A 16,275-nucleotide genomic window follows, 5' to 3' on the forward strand; every position below is an offset into this window, starting at 1 on the left:
AACACCTTTCTCCCTTCCTAGGAACTCGTCGAGATGGTAAAAGCAAAGAAAGCTGCCCAAGAGCAAGTGCTGAATGCAAGTAGAGCCAAGAAATGACTTCTGACAATCTTTGTTGTGTGTGCATTTTTATAATAAAACTGAAAATATTGTACAAATTTTCATTCTTAAAATTCTATTTCAAGTGATAATTTCAAAGTGTGCTATCTACCATTCGCTGTGGTGGCCTTACAAAGTCTGATGCAGTATTTCATTCAAATTTTCAAGTATATTTTCTTTCTCGAGGGACTGGTAGCTTAAAACTTGCAGATCTGTTAGCTGTATAAATATATATGGTCTAAATATGTTGATTAGGAGCATTTTAATCATGAAGCCAGCACATGTTACTGCGAATCTGGTTAAAGTCTGGCAGTTGCTCAATGGGACCTAAGGATTAAAAGACAAACAGTTAAAACTGAATAAAAGACAAGTACTTAGGCATTAGGCACCCTGTACTTCAAAGAAAAGGAGCCAGGCTTACCAACAGCAGCAAGAGCTGGACTCTTATCATAAATATATTTGGTGCACACTTCTTGGATTATCTCTGCATTTACAGCCTGAAATAGAGAAGATAACTAGCATTCAGAGCTTTTCATAGTAAAGACACATTCTGTACCTGGAACTTTTTAGAACTAAAGCAGGAATTTAGGACACCTATTTTCAGCTTTGTCACAAGGAACTTTTGTACAAGCCTCACAGTGTCTAAACACTACTTACATCAATTCTTGCTTCAAGCTCAGGGATGGGAATTCTTCTGTTATAGCATAACATTTGCCTGCCAATATCTTCACAGATGGGAGTGGAACCTGTTTACAAGAGGAGGAAACACTTAGGTACTGGAATATTGATCAACCATATGAAAATAGAACTTAGGTCTTTATTCTTACCATCAAGTTGCAACAACATGTTTGTCTTCAGAAGATTTTTGGCTCGTGCAACTTCGCTTTCTGTTACACTTGTGCAGAGTCGCATCCTAAAACCAAATCAAAATGTCAAGTAGTTTGAAAATGACTTTTTGAGTTAATGACTTAAAGACACTATACATATTATTCCACAACATACACATAATTATGATTTCAACTTAGTGAAAAGTTATTAATGATCCCAATAGCTACACAAAAGCTAAAATAATACTGATGCTTTTCACTTTTTTTTTTTAAATGTTTATTTTTGAGACAGCGTGAGCAGGGGATGGGTAGAGAGAGGGAGACACTGAATCCGAAGCAGGCTCCAGGCTCTGAGCTTTCAGCACAGAGCCCCACGCGGGGCTTGAACTCACGAACTGCGAGATCATGACCAGAGTCAAAATTGGAGGCTTAACTGACTGAACCACCCAGCACCCCTGAAATAATACTGATTCTTATCCTGGTATTAATTTTTCTTAACCTTAGTATGATTGCAGATAGAGGTTTGATACAACACAAAGGTAGGCTGACCACATTTTGAGACATGCTACCATCACTTTGAGACTTCACTAATCCTCATACTAGGATCTGATCTGCTAGAAGAGAGAGGTTAGTGGACCACTAGGTTCTCACAAGAATCCAGCTGACTTATACCTACTGATTAACAATTACACCCCATTGAGGAGCTTTAGAGACATACAAGCCATTTAAGAATGGTGGAGGAGAGGAACTTCCTGCTTCAAGGCAGTGGTTCTGAGTAAAACAATACATTTTTCTTTAGCAATGGCAACTTCAGATTTGCATAACACCACCATTCAAACCAGGTAACTTGCAAAACTTTAGGAACTTCTTTCTGAAGTAACCTTCTTAAAGATTAAGAATTTTCTGTAAGTCAACTTCACATGAGACTTAAACATCTGTGATCTTTAAAAACATGGCAACCAGCTAGTTTAATTTTTTTTTTTAATGTTTATTTTTGAGACAGAGGCAGAGCTTGAATGGGAGAGGGTCAGAGAGAGAGGGAGACACAGAATCTGAAACAGGCTCCAGGCTCTGAGCCATCAGCCCAGAGCCCGACGCGGGGCTCGAACTCACAGACTGCGAGATCATGACCTGAGTTGAAGTCAGACACTTAACCGACTGAGCCACCCAGGCGCCCCTATTTAGTCTTCTCTTGACTAAATGCTAGTTATCACCATCAAAACTAGTCAACAGTGTAAAAACATGAATTCTAGGGATGCCTGGGTGCCCTAGTTGGTCACGTGTCCGACTCTTGATTTCAGCACAGGTCATGATCTCATGGTTTGTGAGATAGCCCTGTGTTGGGCTCTGTGCTGACATTGATGCGGAGCCTGCTTGGATTCTTTCCCTCTTTCTGCCTCTCCCCTGCTGGCTCTCACTCTCTCAAATACGTAAACTTAAAAACAGTGTGAATTCTAAACAAAATTTATTTTCTCACCATTCTTTCTGAACAACATGTAGCATATCTGCAATGGTGGCCGGTTCACAAACCATATAGATGCCCCATAATCCTGTATCTGTGTAGGACGTGTTGAAAGACTGGAAGCTATGACAGAGGTTGCCGTGACAGGTGAGCTGGGCCAGCTTACTAGATAGATTCTGTAACGAAAAAAATTGTCCAAGAGAACTGTAGGTATATGTGCCCAAATTACCAGAAAGCAAAATGAGTTCTGTGGCAAATAGTGAATGCCCTGAGAAGCTGTGTCTCCATTTTATCTAGCGGCATCTCAATATGAAGTTAAAATTCAACGAGACTAAGAACAATACTTCTCTCACCAGCCCAGTGTACCCCCAGAGAAATTCACAACGTAAAAGCAATGAATCCTTGTAATTAACATAGCAGCTGCACCAATTCTAAAATAATTCATTCCCGTTACCAACCCAATTTGTAGGGCTCCTCGCTGTGTATGCTTAAAGATTTCAAATTCTACTGCATGTCAAGCCTACGATGTTTATATGAAGTATATTTTGTTGAAATCCTTATGTACAAACATACTTTATATTTTGAAATAATTTCAGACAGAAAAGGTACGAAAACAGTATGAGGAATTCCTTTATCCAAATTCTCTAACAACTGTTATTTTACCATGTTTGCTTTATCCTCCTCTTTAACATATTTTTTCAACTGTTTGAGAGATGTGATGTTTTGTGTACACTTCTAAAACCCAAGGAGATTAACATCAAAACAATTATTAAAACTAGAATATTAACACTGATAATGGTACTATTAGTGAATTCTATCCTTCTTCAAATTTTGCTAATTATCCAACTTACATACTTAGGACACACACAAAAATCTTTCCCAGCCCAGGATGCACTCCAGGATCAGTCTGTATTTTAAAAGTCCATTCACAAGACAGAGTTCTGCCTTGACATTTATTATGGAAAATTATTCTTAAAATCACTTACCATTCCTCCTCCAAAAGAGCGATCCCAGTTGCCAATCAGTGTGTTTGCAACCATGAGACATATTGTATCTGGATGTGCCCAACCAACAGCCTCAACAGCTATTGCAAGATGTGCCAAAGGCATCTTGTCATCCCTCACTCGAATCTAGTTAAAACAAAGAAAGCACAACTCTAGTGAAGACTGCCTGTGTATAGGGGCGCCTGGATGCCTCAGTCATTTAAGCGTTCGACTCTTGGTTTCAGCCCAGGTCATGATCTCAGTTTGGGAGATTGAGCCCCGAGTCAGGCTCTGTGCTGACAGTGCGGAGCCTGCTTGGGATTCCCTCCCCCTCTCTGCCCCTGCCCTGCTAATTATAATTACACCCTCTCTTTCTCAAAATAAACTTCGGGGGGAAAAAAAAAAAAAGACTGCCACTGTGTAACAGGCTTAACAGGAAAGAAACACATCATGCCTCATTACATTGAATAGTCTAATCCAGAAAGATTTCTTGAGTTCTGGAAAGAAAACTTCACCAAAAGATCTGCAATTGAAATACTACAGGGGCACCTGGGTGGCTTAGTCAGTTGAGTGTCTGCTTCTTGACTTTGACTCAGGTGATGATCTCACAGTTTGTGCATTCTGCATCCTCTCTCTCCTCTCTGCCCACCCCCCCACCCCACTTGTGCATGTTTGCTCTCAAACACTTAAAACAAACAAACAAAAACTACATACATAGCCACCAGGTGGTTACCTGGTCAAAAAGGACTGCATTATTTCACTGGCAGAAATCAGGAACATTCTAATTTCTAATCGTGACACAACTGTCTATTTTCTAACAGGGACACAAAGCTTATTTTTGTCCTACCAATGCTACAGTTCTATGCATTTGCCAACATCAGACCACTTTTGATAGATTTCCTTCGAGCACCCTCCCTAATGTGGCAAACTAGGCCTCCGAACGAGACTTATGGCTACAGCTCAAGTAGCAGATTCTCTGCAAGTTCTGGCTCTAACAGCTACTCCCAGAAGTGTACTGTGGGCAGAACTTAATGAAGAATAAACCTGATGTGAAAATCAAAATTTGGGGAGTTTTAAAAATAGAAACACTTTTATAGCTCACAATACATAACTGGGCACAGTGTCAAAGAAAAAGCACAAGAAGACCAAATTATCACATTCCCCTCAAAACCTTGTTTCCTTATTAGGAAAGTAAGTGGTTAAATAATATGGACTATAAGCAAATGAATCCATCCTTTTCCCTTTTTCTATGTTTCAATTTAAGCCTCTGGTTTCTTCCATTTTACTCCTGTTAAAAATAAGCACATTTTGTACACTCATTCATAAATACAACCCAAGAAACCCAAAGGGCTAAATACTAGCTAAGGAGGCTTGCCCTACCTCACTTCCTGTGAATTTGCAGGGAGGCAGAGCTGGTATTTCTCCTTTGTGTGTGGACAAAGAGTCACCAAAATGAAACTTGGCTAACTCAAGCAGTTCATCATGGGAAACTCCTAAATTGAAGGAAAATATTTCATACATCTAGTAGCAGTACAATCTACAGCAGACCAATAACTGCCAAACTTTACAATAAGCTCAAGGTGGTATTATGTGATCAAAGTTACACAAGATCTACTCGCACTCACTGAAAGCCACTTCAGAGTGAGCTGACAGCACACTTGCCCTGCTGTTACAGGCTTGGGGTTGCACAGCTTTCTCAGTCTGTAGAACAATTAACATACCAACAAATTCACAGCTGAGGATAAGAAAACAGCTGGAGAATACATTCTATATAAAATCCTGTTACATTAAGTTACTCAAGGTCCTAGAATGCAAACTAGCAAAAAGCCCCTTTTCAGTAATTTTTTTAAAGTAGAAAAGAATATGAACATGAGCTCTAATTTAAAGAAGGCTGGGTACATAAATATGCTTTGTTCTCTGAGCTCTGCTATCAGAATGCAGCAGTCAAAATTCAAAAGAATTTGATCTAAATTTCTGAATAAATCCAGAGCTATCCAAATACTCACTGCTGGCCATCCAAAACTTAAGGATTACTTAGATTCTAGGGGCACCTGGGTGGCTCAGTTGGTTAAGCATCTGACTTCGGCTCAGATCATAATCTCACAGGTGGTGGGTTTGAGCCCCACCTCAGATGAACACTGCTTCTCTCTCTCTCTCTCTCTGTCCCCCCTCCCCATCATGGGATTCTCTCTTTCCCTCTTCTCTCTCCGCCCCTCACTCACTTGGATCCTCTACCTCGCTCAAAAACAAAAAAACATGTTACTAATCCAAACTCATGACCCAAACAGATTCAGTCAATGAAGGATTCTTAAACACAAGAATAAACTTAGGAAACAAACTTAGACATGTGCAAGTGCTTTTACAAATACTGTCATGTTATTTATATGACATGTAAAATGTAAAAGCACAACTTACACCCATTATTTTCCAAACAAATCTGTGGTATAAAACAAGACCGTGTGTTTTCAGAAGCACTGTCTAGGAGAGCCACCTCGGATACCAATCCAGACAGTAACAAAACAACAGGAAACCCTGGTGGTCCAAGAATGACAACCAGAGAGTGAAAAACCATGAACACGCACACAGTTCTCAGCACCTGGTAACACCAACTTCCACTGCTTTAACAACTTCACCTACTGCCCTCCTGATTAGACATTCCAGATAGCTCCTGCTCCCACACCTTTACTTCTCCTCATGCAGAAGGCAGGGGAGCCAGTAAATTTTTTAATGAAGCTAGGTCTGGTCTTTTTCATTGATTTTAAGATGCCATTGTTTGTAACGCTCATCATAACTTATGTACTAAAAAGACAAAATACTAATTAATACAGGACAAGCCATTAACTCTACTTCAGCAAGGTCGAAATGAGCCTATGAATTACAAAAAAAAAACCAAAACAACCCCGTTGTGTCCATGTGCCAACGACCATGGCAGAGACCTCCCAGTGTGGTCATTGAGGCCTAAGTCTTCCTGTTCTGAGGCAGTTTCAAATGTGGACCCCCAGTCGGCACCATCCATTTTAGAAACACTGTTACACAAGAGAATTTCAGAGTGCACTGACGGCTATTACAAAGGTAATACAATTTAGCTTGAGAGCCTAACGAATAAACTGTTAAAGGTATTTAACCCTCATATTCATTTTCTCCATCATTCCCAAGTAATTAGTTCACAAGTCTAACTAGGGCAACTAGAATTTTAATTTATTGTCATTTCTAAAGACCAAAATTAAATTTACACAAAAGAAAACTCCATCTATCTTTGTTTTGCCCTAAAAAGACAAAGTGAAAACAAAACTGGAAACCAATAAAATGTACTGTTTGCCTAAATTCAGACTGCCACGAAATCCAGCAGAATCTAACGTAAATTTTCTTTCACTGGCTTCAAACATCCCCAAGGAAGCCTTGCCCTGAAGCCACTCAAATAGTGGGATTCCCTTTAAACACTCTCAGCTCCCTGCACAGTTCCCCTTTTCAGTAATTAGAGCTACTGAATGAACAAATCACAGAATGAACAACGTAACATATCCAATTCATGCCTGACCGAGGATGAAGTTGGTTCTCAAGAAATAATTTAAAATCTCAAGAGATTCCCATACTCTAGTACACTATCTTTCAAATGTCATTATCTCCCAGTTTGCTCATGTGCCCTTTCCTTGCAAGTTATGTGTGTACACTCATATCTGTAAGTTTTTCTGTTTTTTTAATAGGTTTTTTTAACCTCCTCTTCTACTGAAGAGAAGAAAGTCTATTTCCAGTGCTCCACATTCCCTTTAAATAGCATACTCAACAATTTGCTCTTTAAATAAAAAACCCCAGGACCTCTCCCAACAGGATCAAACTAGCAAGTGCATCATTCTATGACTGTTTAAAACAGTTACAGAAATTTATTTACTTATTTTTTATTTAATTTAGATTCAAGTTAGTTAACTCAAGTTAGTTTATATATATATATATATATATATATATATATATATATATATACACACACATATATATATATAGTGTAGTATTGGTTTCAGGAGTAGAATTTTGTGATTCATCATTCAGTTACAGAAATGTAAATCGACTAACCTCCAGCAGCAGCAAGTACTATTCTTGGCCCCTTATAATGTGTGGTTATGTAATCCACCAAGTCCTTACGATTTATAGATCTGTAATGGAGAAAGAAAAGCAATATAAAAGGAAACTAAAAAGCACAGATCTTTATATAATATACCTGAAATTAAATTGGACCTTAAAAATACTCTAAGTTAAATGCAGTCAGAAATAGGATACAGACAACAAGTATCAACAAAAGATGAAGAATTTCAACTTTGCTGTATCAAGAACAAAGAGCCGATACCGTCACTTGTTATTTCAGTACTATCCAAGAGCCCAGACACCTGGGAGTTAGATGGGGCCAAAATGTAGCTAACTACAATTTCATTCAGATTATCAGGGAGGAAACATTATGTTTTGAAATATTTCTGAATTTTCAAAACTCATCATTTTTTCTCCAAAAATATCTTGAGAATTATACCTACTTGATGTTTTCAGTTGGACCCAAAATAGTCCGTCCAAGTGCAGTATTTTGATAAGCTGTGGCATGAAGATAATCAAAAACAACTTCCTGTAAATTGGTTTCAACTTCCTGCATCTCCCTAAGGATGACTCCACGTTCACGTTCAATCTCTGCTTCTCCCAATGTACTGTTTTGTATTATATCGGCAAGAATTTCTACAGCTAATTAAAAATAAAACAAGAAGAAACACGAAGAGTCTTAATTTTCAATATTAAGATCTATTAAACTAGCATCAGAAACCATGATACTGACCATCATTCAATTTTGACTAAATGATTAAGCCAGGAAGAAACAAATTTACTCCCACTAAATTTAAAAATGTAAAATATAAACCCCTGTGGTAAAGAACTTGGGGAAAATTCCTAAATTTATCCGAGGTCTCCACAACACTTGTAATGACTCTACCACTTCAAACATGACCCAAGTGTATAGTGTTCTGTATGAAAATTTTAAAAAGTAGAAAATTTTCTGTATAAAAACATCTAGGTAGGTACAGAGGATCCACAGCACCCAAATATTTGCTACCCCAGTCCCCACAGCAATGATGCTGCTATACAAACAAGCCAGTACATGCCATAATCTAACAGAGATGGAAAGTTAACATGTGAAGAAAAGGATAGGTATCCCAAAAAAGATACCTACTGCTATCAAAGGATTAAAAGTGACCCTTGGGAAAAAGTGATTAAGCCCTCAAATTATTTATATAAGAATGATCCAAATTTGCAAAAAAGCCCAAAGTGAACTCAAGGATGCTATATGATGCTATAAAATTACATACTTCTCCAAAAAGGAAAAACCTAACCTATTTGTACAGGGGCAGGGTGCCTGGGTGGCTCAGTCGGTTAAGTGTCCGGCTTTGGCTCAGGTCATGATCTCTCGGTTCATAAGTTCGAGCCCCTTGACGGGTTCTGTGCTGACAGCTCAGAACCTGAAGCCTGCCTCGTATTCTTGCCTCCCTCTCTTTCTGCCCCTCCCCTGCTCACGCTCTCTTTCAAAAATAAACATTAAAAAAAATAGCAATAATTAAAAAAAAAGAATTCATACAGGGGCATCTGGGTGGTTCAGTTGGTCAAGTGTCCAATTCTTGGTTTCAGCTCAGGTCATGATCTCAAAGTTTATAGGTTCAAGCCCCACATCTGGTTCAGTGTTATCAGTGGGGAGCCTACTTGAGAATCTCTCTTTCCCTGTCTCCAACCCTCCCCTTCTCACATGCTCTCAATAGTAAATAAACTTAAAAAAAAAAAAAAAAAAAAAAGAACTAGTACATAGTTGCAATCACAATCTAAATTTTAACAAATATAAAACATGAATAATCTTTAGTTTCTTTTTTTTACTCTACTGCAAACTTTTGTTCCTTGTTTAGATTCGCTTTAAGGGGCCTTGTCTCCTGACCTCCTATAATTACCTGTAGATTGCCCAACATGCTGAAACAGATTGCTAGACCAAAGCAAGCCAGTTGCAGAGATCATGACCAAAGGGAAAAAATATAAAACCAAGTAAAAAACTCTGTCCACATAAGAACCAAAAGCCATGACGGGTGATGAAAAGGCCAAAGATAGATAGAAGGATAAGGAATCCCGTGTGAAGACTCTTGTAATACGGGATTGGTAGTCTAGACAGTATTTGCTCAAGTGGAAGTTCGTATTTCCTGGAGTTTATGTTTTAATTAGAATCTTTCTTTTTAATGTATATTTAATATTATGTGTATTAACGGGTGCCTGGGTGGCTCAGTCAGTTAAGCATCCGACTTCGGCTCAGGTCATAATCTCCCCGTTCATTAGTTCAAGACCTGCATTAGGGTCTGTGCTGACAGCTCAGAGCCTGGAGCCTGCTTCAGACTCTGTGTCTCCCTCTCTCTCTCTGCCCCTCCCCCACTCACACTCATTCACACTCTCTCTCAAAAATAGACATTTAAAAAAAATTTTGTTAATATATTATGTGTATTAGTATTGCAATACATGTATTAGTATTGCAATACATGCAATATATGCAATACATGTATTAGTATTGCAATACATGTATTCAATTTGTAATACAATTGTAATACAGTGGCACCTGGATGGCTCAGTTCGTAAATCACCTGACTCTTGGTTTTGGCCCAGGTTATGATTTCATGGTTCATGAGTTCAAACTCCGAGTCAGGGTCCATGCTGCTGGTACAGAGACTGCTTGGGATTCTCATTCTCATTCTCTCTCACTCTCTCTCTCTCTCTCCCCTCTCTCCCTCCCTCCCCCTCCCCTAGCCATGCTCCAATTCTCTCTCTCAAAATAAATAAACTTAAAAAAAATTTGTAATACACCTATACTGATGTATAATCAAGGGACACCTGGGTGGTTCAGTTGGTTAAATGTCCAACTCTTGATTTCGGCTCAGGTCATGATCCCATGGTTCATGAGTTAGAGCCCTGAGCTTGGGATTCTCTCTCTCTGCCCCTCCCCTACTCATAATCACACATTCTTGCTCTCAAAATAAACTTAAAAAAAAAAAAAAAACTTAAAACAAAATGGGAAGGTATCAATAAACATTTTTCCAAAGATGACAGATGGCCAAAAAGCACAAGAAAAGATTCTCAACATCATTCATCATCAGGGAAACGCCAATCAAAACCACAATGAGAACACCTGACACCTATCGGAATCACTATTAACAAAAAAGACAAAGTAACAAGTACTGACAAGGATATGAAGAAAGGGAAACCTTTGTGTACTGTTGGTGGGACTGTAAATTGGTGCAATTACTTTGTAAAAGTACGGAGGTTCCTTAAAAAAAACTAAAAATAAAAGATACTAGAAGACCCAGCAATTCCACTTCTAGGTATTTATCCAAAGAAAATGAAAACACTAACTCAGAAAGATCTATGCACCCCCATGTTTACTGCAGCATATTATTTATAATAGCCAAGATATGGAAACAACCTCTGTGTCCATCAGTGGAAGAATGGATAAAGAAACTGTGGAATGCAATACTCTGTAATGGACTATTATTCAACCACAAAAAAAGAATGAAATCTTGTCATCTGCTCCAACAAGGATGGACTTACAGGGCATCATGCAAAATGAAGGGAGACAGAAAAAGACAAATACCTCAGACAAAAAGACAAATCTTCTGCATGTGGAATCCAAACAAAACAGAACAAGTTCAAATACAGAGAACACATCAGTGGGTGCCAGATGCAACCAGGAGAAATGTGTGAACTGTTTTCTTAGGTGTTTTTTAATTCTAAGTTGAATTTTTAAAAAATTAATAGAAAGGAAAATAACAAAGAAGTGTACTCCAAAATGAAGAACTAAAATGTGCAAATGCAGTAAAGATAAGAGAGTTTTGTTTAAAAAAAAAAAAAAAAGCCCAGTAGGAATGCCTGGGTGGCTCAGTTGGTTAAGCGTCCAGCTTTGGCTCAGGTCATGATCTCAGGGTTCAGGAGTTCAAACCCCATGTTGGACTCTGTGCTGACAGCTCAGAGCCTGGAGCCTGCTTCAGATTCTGTGTCTCCCTCTCTCTCTACCCCTCCCCCACTCGCACTCTCTCTCCCCTTCAAAAATAAACATTTAAAAAAATAAATAAAAATTTTAAAAAGCCCAGTAGTCCACAGTGATAAAGCGAGAGGGAAAAAAGTAGGCAGCAAACTGGATACAACTAAAAATATTTCCCTACACAGGAATGGCTCTGGAGAAAAACTTTTTTTTTTGAGAGAGAAAAAGCACAAGAAGAAAGGACAGAGGGGGAGGGGGAAAAAAGAGGGAAAGATATAGAGTGAGGTAGAGGGAGAGGGATTTTTAGCCCCTTGTTACTACAGCCAATTAACAACTACAATATACAGAACATCAGAGACTGTCAGAGGGAGGGAGAAGGAGGGGGAGGGAGGGGGAAGGAGGGGGAGGGAGGGAGGGGAGGGAGGGGGAAGGAGGGGGAGGGAGGGAGAGGGAGGGGGAGGGAGGGAGAGGGAGGGGGAGGGGGAGAGGGAGGGGGGAGAGGGGGGAGAGGGGGGGAGAGGGAGGGAGAGGGAGGGAGAGGGAGAGGGAGAGGGAGAGGGAGAGGGAGAGGGAGAGGGGGAGGGAGAGGGGGAGGGAGAGGGGGAGAGAGAGAATGAGAATCCTAAGCGGGCTCCATACCAAGCATGAAGCCCAATATGAGATTCAATCCCATAACACTGAGATCATGACCTGAGCCAAAAACAAGTCAGACATTCAACTGACTAAGCCAGGTTGGCACAAGTCTTGCAGCCTACAACTGTTTGATATCATTTGTCCTATTTGGAGGAAAAAATAGGTACCCACCTCCCCCACATAGTTTGGTTCATTTTTTTCACATTTCTGGGGGTTTCACAACAGACATAATAAAACCAGTACTAGGTTATTTTTGGACTCTTGTGAAAATTACCTATCTGCAATGTACATAATAACAATACCTCTTGGCAAATCTTTAGAGAATGCTTTGGCATAATATACAGTCTGCTCTCTGGAGGTGTAGGCATTGAGATGAGCACCCATGTTTTCAATCTCAAGTTCCAGATCTAACTGGGATCTCTTTTTGGTGCCCTGAAACAGAAAAGAAAATTATGATACCTTCCTTTATCTCTCATCTATTCTAAGGACTTCAGGCAATGAATATGAGGACATTGGCCATGTCAGTTTCATGCAAGGACCAAATCTGATTCCTAAAGTGCATCGTGGTGTATACTTTCAGATGACCCTGACATCAACTCTACAGAACAACGGTCAGTGTTTCAGGTAATTATTCTGGAAAGAAGAAAAGATTAAAATAAATAAATTATACTATACTACTGAAGTAGTTCTCCTTCCCTTAGAATGAGGTATTGTGCTTAATGGCTCTTAAAGAAAATGCTTTTTTATAAAGTCTTACAACTTACCTTGAAAGCCATATGCTCCAAAAAGTGAGCTGTGCCATTATTCTTCTCATTTTCATACCGACTTCCGGCATCAATCCAGAGCCCAACCTGAATACAATCAAGAAAAAATTAAATAAAACATCACTTTCTTTCTTCTGGGGGGACAGAGGTATAGAGGGAGCAGTCTCCTTCCTTTTTTTTTTTTTTTAAACAAATGCTTTCCAGTCTTAGCACTAAAGTTTTCTTGACTTGAGTGGATTGACAACACATTCCTAAGAACTAGGAGATTTAAAAATGTTGATGATCAGTCTACCGGTGAGTGCTAAAATACTACTTGCCAGTTTCATGGAGGACCCAGATTTTTAGCCCCTTGTTACTACAGCCAATTAACAACTATAAAATATAGAAGAACATCAGAGACTGTCAGAAAAATCTAGGTTCAAATCCTGGCTCTGTCATGTATTAGCTGTGTGACTTGAACAAAACCATTTAACTTCTCTGAACTTGACCCTTAATTGTAAAATGGGTGTGCTGGTGCCTACTACAAAGAACTATTTTAAAAATCAAATAGAGGACACCTGGCTGGCTCAGTCAGTGGAGCATCTGACTACTGATCTTGGGGTTGTAAGTTTGAGCCCCACGTTGGATGTAGCAATTACTTTAAAAAAAAAAGTTTAAAAATTAAAGATCACATAAGACAATATATGCAGAAACAGCTGGCACAGAGTAGCCTAGAGAAGGTACTTCTTTCATTATCAAAACTATTAACAACAAACAACACAACTGGCTGCAGGAACCAGATGCAGACCCTTAAACAAAGTACATATAGATCCAGTATGGAAGTATCACTGGAAGAAAGATCCACAAATGAGAGTCACCTGTCAAGGCCACCTGTCAAGGTCAACCACCATCCAACAAAAAGCTTAGATTAAAATAAACATCTGCCCTTTCCTAAGTGCCTAACAATTAAACAGTGGTTGCTGGAATCACTTACGGTGCATGTTGAGAGCCCAGAGTCTTCAGAGGCCACTCTGAGTCCGTTGTCCAAACGTGTTACTCGCGTTTCAGGAACATTCAGAACAACCTGTGTAGCAGCCTGTGTATTTCTCCATCTGTTCCCTCCAAAATATAATGACTGGTTGGGGGTGAAGGAGTGGGAGAGAGGAAGCAAAACATCACTATTCTGATTTTAACTTTTGTTCCAGTGAGAAACACCCCTTTGCTTGGCTTAGGAACTTTCCTTAACCACTCTCCTAAAGCCAGCAACAAGACTGCAAACATGCCTTCGCCTTAGGGAAAACAAGCAGTTATTATCATTACACAGAGAGAAACTGTTTTTACTTCAGTACCTCTCCTAGAAAAGCTTAATATTCATTATAGAGGAAACAGGGGACGGGGGAGACAATGAAGGGAGAGAAAAATGTAAAAATGTGTATACACTATAAAGGAATGAGATTTAGGTTTTCACTGTTCAAGAAAAGCAATACGTTTTGGAAAAGGTAGAAAAAGAGAAGATAGGAAGAAGGGCAGATGCTCAAAATCTACCCTGGCTGAAAGATTTGTTGACTACGGACCATTCGCCTGTCGGCAATTTTTCTTTTCCTTTAAACACGCGTTAAAGTCCCTCCCAAATACCTTGGAGAAAGCTAGAGGTTATCATGAGAAAAATATATACACAGACAAAACTTTCCTTTGGCTACTCCGGGGTTCGCAGGAAGCTGAGGATGAAACTCGGCCTTAGACAAAAACAACTCTCGTCTCACTTTTTAATTTCTCCCCATTTGCAACCACTGTGCTTTTAGTAATCAACACGCACTCTTTACGACTCCTGGGCAACTGCCGGGAAAGGCGCCAGCAACCGGTGTCATCCCACGCTTCACTAGCAGGTCACGCGCGGCGGGTGACCAAGGCCAGCTCATCCCCAGCGGGCATTCAGCATCCCCTGCCCCCTGGTTCCCCACGCGCCGTGGGAGTGTGGGGCGCCGACTCCGCCGCTGGGCCGGGGGCCCGTGACTCAGCTCCGCCGCGCGGGGTCCGGCGGCAAAGGCCGTGTCTCAAGCGACACCCAGACAAGTGGAAAGAAGCTCACCCTCCTGGCAGCGCCTCCAACCAGAAGCCTCTCCGTGAAACCCCAAAGCCGCCGCCGGGCCGCAGGCAACAGCACCCATCTGGCCGCCGCTGCCGCCATCTCGGTTGGGGACCGGGAGGATATGCTTCCGGGGTCGTGACCTGATGTCCCAAAGTAGGTGGGCTCCACCTTGTGGCCAAGATGGAAATGACACTCTTCGAAGCGGTCACGGAAGAAACAAGAGTTGGGCCTTGTGCTGAGCTGTAAGCCCCTAATAACACGAATTAGGGAGTCTGTAGGAGTTCCTGTATTATCAGTTACTTAGATCGCCTACGGAGTGCGAGACACAAATGTGGAGGCGTTAAAGGTAACCTGGTGAGACCTATTATCCCATTGATGGCTGCAATTGATTGGATAAAGTGGAATAGGATCCAGAACTCACTGTCCTTAAGGAAGCATCTATTGGGAGAGACCAGCGTACTGAGAGGAGGGAAGGATGTGCCATTGTTGACCCTTAGTCCCTCTTTTTTTTTTTTTCTCTGTCTATGCTTTTTTTTTTTTTTTAACTTACATCCAAATTACTTAGCATATAGTGCAATACTGATTTCAGGAGTAGATTCCTTAGTGCCCTTACCCATTTAGCCCATCCCCCCTCCCACAACCCCTCCAGTAACCCTCTGTTTGTTCTCCATATTTATGAATTTCTTCTGTTTTGTCCCCCTCTCTGTTTTTATATTATTTTTGTTTCCCTTCCCTTATGTTCATCTGTTTTGTCTCTTAAAATCCTCATATGAGTGAAGTCATATGATTTTTGTCTTTTGCTGACTGACTCATTTCACTTAGCGTAATAGCCTCCAGTTCCATCCACATAGCTGCAAATGGCAAGATTTCAATCTTTTTCATGGCCGAGTAATACTCCATTGCATATATATACTACATCTTTGTCCATTCATCCATCGAGGAACATTTGGTCTCTTCCCATACTTTGGCTATTGTTGATAGTGCTGCTATAAACATGGGGGTGCGTGTGTCCCTTCGAAACAGCACACCTGTATCCCGTGGATAAATGCCTAGTAGTGCAATTGCTGGGTCATAGGGTAGTTCTATTTTTAGTTTTTTGAGGAATCTCCATACTGTTTTCCAGAGTGGCTGCACCAGCTTGCATTCCCACCAACAGTGCAAAAGAGATCCTCTTTCTCCTCATCCTCGTCAACATCTGTTGTTGCCTGAGTTGTTAATGTTAGCCATTCTGACAGGTGTCAGGTGGTATATCATTGTGGTTTTGATTTGTATTTCCCTGATGATGAGTGAAGTTGAGCATTTTTTCATGTGTCGGTTGGCCATCTGGATGTCTTCTTTGGAGAAGTGTCTATTCATGTCTTTTGCCCATTTCTTCACTGGATTATTTGTTTTTTGGGTGTTGAGTTTGATAAG

The 16,275-nt window shown here is 40.3% G+C and overlaps 2 protein-coding genes across 2 annotated transcripts in view; one reads left to right on the forward strand and one right to left on the reverse strand.

Moving 5' to 3' along the window:
• DNAJC2 (DnaJ heat shock protein family (Hsp40) member C2) overlaps positions 1–155 on the forward strand; it is a 36,440-nt gene extending 36,285 nt beyond the window's left edge. The window contains 1 exon segment of the mRNA XM_043588664.1: positions 22–155. Coding sequence (XP_043444599.1) covers positions 22–96 — 75 coding nt within the window. The 3' untranslated portion in view covers positions 97–155.
• PMPCB (peptidase, mitochondrial processing subunit beta) lies at positions 109–14,998 on the reverse strand. The gene is made up of 13 exons (XM_043588665.1): positions 14,863–14,998; positions 13,768–13,908; positions 12,795–12,881; positions 12,333–12,462; positions 7,889–8,087; positions 7,437–7,516; positions 4,749–4,861; positions 3,372–3,515; positions 2,401–2,561; positions 924–1,009; positions 754–842; positions 518–593; positions 109–423 (listed from the first exon to the last, which is right to left on the reverse strand). Exons 1-13 carry the CDS (start codon positions 14,959–14,961, stop codon positions 359–361), a joined length of 1,470 nt encoding a protein of 489 aa, XP_043444600.1. The 5' UTR covers positions 14,962–14,998; the 3' UTR covers positions 109–358.
• Between the last annotated feature and the right edge of the window lie 1,277 nt (positions 14,999–16,275).

This window comes from Prionailurus bengalensis, chromosome A2 (assembly GCF_016509475.1).
Source record: "Prionailurus bengalensis isolate Pbe53 chromosome A2, Fcat_Pben_1.1_paternal_pri, whole genome shotgun sequence".
Lineage (NCBI taxonomy): Eukaryota > Metazoa > Chordata > Mammalia > Carnivora > Felidae > Prionailurus > Prionailurus bengalensis.